This window comes from Ranitomeya imitator, chromosome 1 (genome assembly GCF_032444005.1).
Source record: "Ranitomeya imitator isolate aRanImi1 chromosome 1, aRanImi1.pri, whole genome shotgun sequence".
Lineage (NCBI taxonomy): Eukaryota > Metazoa > Chordata > Amphibia > Anura > Dendrobatidae > Ranitomeya > Ranitomeya imitator.
The window spans coordinates 556,466,555-556,475,355 of record NC_091282.1 but is presented as its reverse complement, the minus strand read 5'-3'; the positions used below and the strand labels follow the sequence as shown (position 1 = coordinate 556,475,355).

At 42.4% G+C, this 8,801-nt stretch overlaps 1 protein-coding gene across 1 annotated transcript in view; it reads right to left on the bottom strand.

Annotated features, from left to right (window-relative positions):
• The window catches only part of SIN3B (SIN3 transcription regulator family member B), a 91,486-nt gene that overhangs the window by 64,122 nt on the left and 18,563 nt on the right, over nt 1-8,801 (bottom strand). The window contains exons 2-6 of the mRNA XM_069767761.1: nt 6,605-6,776; nt 4,826-4,932; nt 3,999-4,152; nt 3,663-3,911; nt 1-124 (exon numbers count right to left, since the gene is read on the bottom strand). The exon at nt 1-124 is cut by the window's left edge and continues 20 nt beyond it. Of these exons, the coding sequence (XP_069623862.1) occupies nt 1-124; nt 3,663-3,911; nt 3,999-4,152; nt 4,826-4,932; nt 6,605-6,685 (715 nt within the window). The 5' untranslated portion in view covers nt 6,686-6,776. The remainder of the gene's footprint in view (nt 125-3,662; nt 3,912-3,998; nt 4,153-4,825; nt 4,933-6,604; nt 6,777-8,801) is intronic.

Sequence of the window (8,801 nt, the reverse complement as noted above, 5' to 3'; positions counted from 1 at the left end):
GAAGGAACTGGCCAAATTCAGAGAGCAGATCCTCCTGACCACGAAACAGATTGGCTACTTCCGTGAACACCTCTTCCTCTGACATTCCACGAAATGGGCGGCTTTTTGGATTTAACTGATCTTTCTGACCAAAAAAAGGGGGGGAGGGGGGAAATGGGTAAAATAAACTAAGATTAATATGGCTTCTAGTTTCATATGCACAAATCTTTCCCCATTTATGATGATGATTTTAAAGGAGTGGTCTCAAGTCTGGAAGTTAAATGCATGGAACTATTTAGGAGAATTTAAAAAATATTAGGCACATTTTTAAATTTTTGTAATGTAAAAGGAGATGCCATGTTAGAAGGCAACAGTTCAGCAGCATTTGGAATAAGTATATAGTCACAGATGTGGTCAGTACATATTCGTAATTAGCGGGGGGAAAAAAAATTGCTTCACTAATTCGATTATTCTTTTTACATTATCAACGGAAATATTCATATAATACTTTATGAATTCAGATCTTCAAAACCATTTGTATCATTGATGGGATTTGAACGTTAAAAACACCTACACTTGATGAATAACTGATATTCAACCATTCTACATCATGCAGCCTAGTCTGTATGAAAACACCACCAAGTAGTAAATGGATTGATAGTAGTGATGAGCGAGTGTACTCTTTGCTCGGGTTGTGTCCGAGTAACTGCTCAGAGATTTAGTTTTTGTTGACGCAGCTGAATGATTTACGGCTGCTAGCCAAGCTGAGTACATGTGGGGGTTGCCTGGTTGCTAGGAAACCCCCACATGTAATCAAGCAGGCGAGTAGCCGTAAATCATTCAGCTGCCACCGATGAAAACTAAATCTCCGAGCACTTACAAATACTCGGAGATCACCCGAGCAACGAGTATACTCGCTCATCACTAATTGATAGCCATAAGTTACAAACAGGTGTTTTACTTAGAGCATTATATGATAACTAGATGGTGGCCCGATTCTAACTCATCGGGTATTCTAGAATATGCATGTCCACGTAGTATATTGCCCAGCCACATAGTACAGTATATTGCCCAGCCACGTAGTACAGTATATTGCCCAGCCACGTAGTACTGTATATTGCCCAGCCACGTAGTACTGTATATTGCCCAGCCACGTAGTACTGTATATTGCCCAGCCACGTAGTACTGTATATTGCCCAGCCACGTAGTACTGTATATTGCCCAGCCACGTAGTACTGTATATTGCCCAGCCACGTAGTACTGTATATTGCCCAGCCACGTAGTATATTTCCCAGTCACGTAGTAGATTGCTCAGCCACGTAGTATACTGCACAGAGCCACGCGGTATCTAACACAGCCCACGTAGTATACAGCAGTGTGGGCACCATATCCCTGTTAAAAAAAAATAATTAAAATAAAAAATAGTTATATACTCACCCCCTGAGATCCAGCGGAGCTCTGGCGGTACGCGCACAGCTGCCGCCATCTTCCGTTCCCAGGATGCATTGCGAAATTACCCAGATGACTTAGCGTCTCGTGAGACCGCTAAGTCTTCTGGGTAATTTCGCAATGCATCGCCGGGAACGGAAGATGGTGGCCGGCGCGAGCGGCTCAGCCGACAACGGAGGGTGAGTATAGCAGGGTTTTTTTATTATTATTTTCAACATTACATTTTTTTTACCATTGATGCCGCATAGGCAGCATCAATAGTAAAGGTTGGGGACACACAGGGTTAATAGCGGCGGAAACAGAGTGCGTTACCCGCGGCATAACGCGGTCCATTACCGCCGGCATTAACCCTGTGTGAGCGGTGACCGGAGGGGAGTATGCGGGCGCCGGCCACTAACTGCAGGTAGTAAGGAGCGGCCATTTTCTTCCGGACTGTGCCCATCGCTGATTGGTCGTGGCTGTTTTGCCGCGGCCAATCAGCGACTTGGATTTCCAGGACAGAGGCCGCGACCAATGAATATCCGTGACAGACAGACAGAAAGCCAGACAGACAGAAAGGACCCTTAGACAATTATATAGTAGATGGAAAAGCTCACCAGTTTGCAAAAATGCTGAAAAATCTGTATAATTTTGAAATTTTGATTTGATCAGCTGTCATGTGCCTTAACAGCTGTGGGTTGAATTGCAATCCACCCGCGGCTGCTAACATGCTAAATGCTGCTGTCAATCTCTGATAGCGGCATTTAACTCACGCTTACAGGAGGAACATCACAAATCCCACCCATCAGCGGCTCTGACACATGATGGTGGGGCACCAATGGGTTGGCAGATCTGCTATGAAGGTCACCGTGGCCGGCATCTATAAGAGATAATGAGGATTTCTGCTAAACATAGCAAGGCTTTAGTAGCATAAGCGATCATATAACCACAGCTTCAAGTCTCCTAAGGAGCCTATTGAAGCAGGTAAAAAGCAGAAAAATGTGTATTTTTTTTTTTTTTTTTAGAATGGGGCAAACTGGGGGGTGATTTAGCCCCTTAATGACCCCAGCTTTTTTCAGGTTTTGCATTTTCGTTTTTCGCTCCCCTTGTTCCCAGAGCCATAAAACTTTTATTTTTCCGTCAATATGGTCATGTGAGGGCTTATTTTTTGCAGGACAAGTTGTACTTTTGAACGACATCATTGGTTTTAGCATATCGTGTACTAGAAAACTGGAAAAAAATTCCAAAAGCGGTGAAATTGCAAAAAAAAGTGAAATCCCACACTTGTTTTTTGTTTGGCTTTTTTGCTAGGTTCACTAAATGCTAAAACTAATCTGCCATTGTGAGTTCATAGACACCAAACATGTCTAGGTTGTTTTTTTATCTAAGTGGTTAAAAAAAAAAATACCAAACTTTGGTAAAAAAAAAAAAGTTAAAAAAAAAAATTTGTGCAATATTCCGATGAGGTGAGGGCTTATTTTTTGCGAGCCGAGCTGACATTTTTCAATGATACCATTTTGGTGCAGATACGATCTTATTATTGCACTTTAATGCAATGTTGCTGCGACCAAAAAAAAAAAAAAAAAAACGTAATTCTGGCGTTTTGAATTTTTTTCTCGCTATGACGTTTAGCAATCAGGTTAATCCTTTCTTTTGATAGATCAGGCAATTCTGAATGCGGTGATACCAAATATGTGTTTGTTTGATTTTTTTTCTTGTCTTATTTTGAATGGGGAGAAAAGGGGCGCGATTTGAACTTTTATATACATACTAGATGGTGGCCCAATTCTAACGCATCGGGTATTCTAGAATATGCATGTCCACGTAGTATATTGCCCAGTCACGTAGTATATTGCCCAGTCACGTAGTATATTGCCCAGCCACGTAGTATATTGCCCAGCCACGTAGTATATTGCCCAGCCACGTATGTCACAGGTTAAAAAATAAAAATTAAACATATACTCACCTTCCAATCCGAGGGCCCCTTGTAGTTCTGTCGCCAGCTTCCGGTCCCAGGGTGTGAGGACGTCGCGGTCACATGACCGTGACGTCATGGCAGGTCCTTCTCGCGCAGGCGCGCAGGACCTGTGATGATGTCGCGGTCACATGACCGCGACGTCCTCACACCCTGGGACCGGAAGCTGGCGACAGAACTACAAGGGGCCCTTGATTGTCACATATAGTCAAAGTATATTAACACAATTTTTTTTTTTCATACATGTTTTAAGCTGGATAAAAAAAGGGAGTTTAATTACCTGGTACGTATGGAGGATTTCTAGAAAAGACCTATAGATTTCAGGGCGGTCAAGGAATCGGGTTTTTATTTTATTAACATAGCTGATGGCATTGTGAAACTCAAGAGAGTCCGATTCCGGAGGAGCGGGATTCTTTTCCTTTTCGTGATGGCGTACTTCTTCCACTGCATCACTATGGGAATTTTCAGGCACTGGAGGAACCACTAAACGATTGCTAGGCACGTTGCTTGTGGCAGCATCTGCAGATACCTGTGGAAACAGGACAAAACCATGTTCTCAATTTATTTTAGCCATCTTAAGAAATGTAAAAAAAAAAATTTATGTTTAACTAATTACCGGGCTAGCCATTGATGACTGAACAATAAGTTTGCCATTTTTAGGAAGCTCAATTTTATAGCCAAGTGGCAGAAATGCATTGAAGCCCAACATCAAGTCTGGATGTTCATGGAATAGCTGGGAAACACGACGTATTACACCAGGAGTATCGATGCTATAACAAAGAGAAAAAAAAAATAAAAGTTAGAACCACCTAATGATCATTTAGACAACAGGAGCAACAGTCAAAAGAGCTCACAAACATATACCACGCTTGTGCTTTTACTTTGTTTTTAATTACAGACTGCTACAACTGTGCCCTCACCATACTTAGTAGGTCCCACAAGCTGAATGTGTATGTATGCTGGAGAGAAGCAGGATAACATGTAGTATGTACACATGTTCCAATCTGTTATAAATATACCAAGCAGAGGCTACAATTATTCAGCGGCAACAGATCGAGTATTTATCACTCCTGACCCAGGCTGAGAGGTCAAGCAATTCAGGAAAAGAAAGAACTGCTGTAGAGGTATGGCACAGACAAGTCACACAAAATACTACAGCAAAAGGCTAGCGAGAATTCTTACAGGAAGCGCATGGGATATTCTGTGTTCTAGCACAAAGTTCCTCTATCTCCGGGTCTCGCCTCCAGCAACCCCACAGATACTGCGACCTGTCAATCACTAACACCATGGCTCTGTGAGAACAGGAGAGGTTCCTACAGGGGCACCCTTTGATGTTCATATGCCTTTAGTATTTGCGAAGAAGAGACACTGCCTTCACTATTTATAGTAAAGGAGCTAGCTGAAAACAAAAAACACCACCTTATCATACTGTGGTTTTCTTACCTCTGAGACTTAAATTCCTTCATAATCTCGAGGAATCCATTATATGTAGCGGGATCACTGCCAAAACGGATTTTCACCTGATCCAGATAGGATAAGGCGTCCTCTACCTAAGAAAGATGGAATTTGGTAAAATTATTACTGCGTTGTGTGAACCCGTTTAACGGACTACGTTACACCGTGGCATAACGCAGTGTAACGTAGTCCGTTAACGCCGCCATTACTGGCAATGGCGAACGCATCGCTAGCGCACGCCCACAATGGGCGTGCGCTAGCAATGTGCCGTCATTGAGTGACGGACCCGAGATGCGGGCTGCAGCGTTTCCAGGTCCGTCACTGCTAGCGCAGATGGAGCTAGCAGATGCTCCATCTGCGCTAGCGCAGTGCCAAAGTCAGCACTTGCGTTAGTGCAGTCCGTTTAACGGATTTGTGGAACGGACTGCACAACGCAAGTGTGAACCTAGCTCACCTGCTTACCATAACAACCAACCTCTCTCTATCATGACAACATGCCAAATATGTAATCCAGTCTGGGAGCCCTGAAGGTGTCACAAGGCCCCCTTCCATTTGGCTGACCTTCTGGTCCTCCATTACAAGGAACTTATGTATACGTCTCTGATACTTCCATATTTACTTAACCTGGTCTTTTTTTTTACTCCTTTGTGTGTGGTTGGACCTTTAATAAGTGGTTCCTTTTAAGATCTAAATGATAAATACTATTATTTGTTGTGTTTTTTTTTTTTTTTTTTTGGGGGGGGGGGGGGGGGGGAATTATTGAAGCCAGATAATATATTTCTGCACCACTATAAAAAGTAGAGTAAAAAGGTTAATATCTACTGATGGCCGAATATACTCGTTACTCGAGATTTCTCGAGCATGCTCGGGTGTCCTCCGAGTATTTTTTAGTGCTCAGATATTTAGTTTTTTATTGCCACAGCTGAATGATTTACAGCTGATAGCCAGCATAAGTACATGTGGGGGTTGCCTGGTTGCTAGGGAATCCCCACATGTACTTATGCTGGCTAAGATGTAAATCATTCAGCTGCAGCAAGAAAAACTAAAACTCCAAGCACTAAAAAATACTTGGAGGACCCCGGAGCATGCTCGAGAAATCTCAAGTAACGAGTATATTCGCTTATCACTATTAATATCCCCAATCCTTGCTAAATGAACAGAAAGTTACGGGATATTAACTGCAGGATTAAAAGGTCTCTTCACATCATATCTATCTAGCAAGTAATCATGTTCAGATAAGGTGTTATCCGAACATGCTCGGGTGTTACCAGAATGTTTTGGTCGTGCTCGACTATTATTTTTGAGTCCATGCTGCTGAATGTTTTGTGGCGGTTGACAGCAACAACACATGCGGGGATTGCCCAACAAACAGGTGGTGCCGTTGTGTCAAATAGCCACGAATTATGCAGCTACGGGGAACGCCAACATATTTTTTCTTATCACACCCAAGATACTCGGATAACACATTTGCTCATCATTGATCATGTCTGATTTGTGCGCTTTGTATAAACCAGGAACTTTGCTCCCATACATTTTCATTATCGAACTTACGGTACTTGCTTGTATTGAAAATCCACTTTTTTCTAGAGTAGGAATCAACAGATATATACCAATACAATTATTGATTCCCACAAAATCTTATGATGCAACATAACTTACAATGTATGCTTTTAGGTTGGACACCATTGTATGGAGGTGCATGTACCCAACACTGAACTGTGCAATCACTGCAGTAACAGTTCTTGGCCACACATGTCCTCTACTTACATGGACCGGAAGCTTCTCCTGTGATTTGCACCAGCTGTTTGAGCTTGGCTTGCAACTTCCACCTCCACTGCTACTTGCCATTTCTGCTTCCAAAATCAGTGAAGGTCAGTAGAGAAGACCGTCTTACTCACAAAGAAGCTGGAGTGTTCAGATATCAGAATAATTCATGGCACTGGGGAAAGTAGGAATACAGGTTGTTCACTATTTAGACGAATATAAATTAAGATTCAGATAGTGACATGCAAGTCTGAAATACCAGATGGAGCTAGTCACATCACAGAAAGTCAGAACAATCGTTATGGGTCACGACGATCGTCAGAAGGTAGTAAATGAAGTGATCAGTTATCTTTGTGGAGCCGTTGACTTAGAATGGCAAGGAAATGCGGAGCCTCTGCCCATGTTAACCAGAACCTTCTATTCTCCAAAGCACCACTGAAATACGAGTGGTGGTAGACGATTGCACAGTTTGGGTAATAGATCCACTATTTCTCTGCACTTCTTATAAAACATTGGAGATATGCATCAAATTTCATAGGTTGGTTGTCTCCATCCTAAAAATGGTTATTTGCTTAGATGCCCTTTAAATAAAGTCACTCATTATAGCAAATGGAGAGAAATGATATCAGCTCAGCTGAGAGTACATCTGACAGGAAAGGTTTACAGCCTCTGCAGTCCTGAGTCTGCAGCCATCACACATTAGGGTCTTGTAATATTCTATATGTAAAAGAAGTACCACGGCACAGTTTAAATAATTCATCTATATCCTGCAAGCAAGGCTGCAGGAAAGAGACTATTGGGACAGCACCTTGTGCAGGAAAGTAGTTCATGAAATAATGTAATTGCCATTTTTCCTAATATCATTAAAGGGAATCTGTAAGCAGGTTTGTGCTGTGCAATCTGAGTGCAGCATGAAGTTGGAACCCAATTTATTATTTTAGGGGTTAGTCCATTTTAAACCTACTCCACTGATTACAGTAAAAAATAGCAACAAATATGGTGATCAAGATCTTTGGGGACATATTTTGTAACAAAAATAAGCAAAGTTTTAAAAAAAAAAAATATAAAACTTAGAAGATTTAGAATAAATAAAAAAATAAAAAAACAGACACACAGCAGGGTCAAAAACAGAGTTTACAGTGATTAGAGTCACATAGGGGACTCATTACGCTTCAGTTTTCTCAGTTATTATTGTTCAGAAAAAGATCATTATTATTCAAATGAGGGTGCTCCCTTGGCATGGCCAAAGTTTCAGTGCACAGTTGCAACCCTTCTCCTCCGCTGACTGACAGTGCTTCCTTCCACAGAGCGATCGCTGCTTGAACGGAAAACTTGGCCATGTGCACAGAGACACCGTTGGAACTAAGTACACATCTCTTCCCTAGCTGCTGCGGCCGATCGCTCACTATATCTGCATGGATTGCCACAGCAGATGTGTCGGTGTTGGCAGAACACCTGCTCCAATACTCAGCGAGAGCTTGATCTAGGCAAGCGAGTGCCGCATCCACAAAGAGGAAGGGTAGGAACTGTGCTTTGCAAGATCGTTCAAACCAAGGGTGCATAATAGATCATTTTCTGGACAATCATAGCTGAGAAAAATAATTATAAAATAATGATTTCTGTAAGGGCTAAGTCCACTACATGATTAGTTTTAAATTGAGTGCGGGGTTTTCGGGGGGTGTGGGGGAGGTAGGGGGATAACAGAGACTGCCTAGTAAACCTAGCATGCATTTTATAAAACTGCAACCTAAATATCAGTCAAACATAGGGATTTAAATGCTTACAGAGGAACTAAATGAGATGTAGTGATTACAAAAGAAGGGATATTTTGGAGAGTTTAACGCAGTTCACATTGCATTTTTGCCAAACCTTAGTATGCTGTTGGGACTGCCACTCGAAGCCTTGAAAAACAGGATTCAGGCACAGCCCTCAAAGAGGCCATTCCCTTTAATGAGGCAAACAGTACACGGACCTATAGTGTTTACTGATATACACACACTAGCTATTGAACCCGTTCTACGCCCGGGTGGCGAGCATTTATATTGGTATATGGTCTCCATCCTGGTATGTGCTGCACCCATCCTGCGCCCCCATTCTGTCACGTGCTGCACTCATCCTGCGCCCCCATTCTGTCATGTGCTGCTCCATCCTGCGTCCCCATCCTGTCATGTGCTGCTCCATTATGTGTCCCCATCCTGTC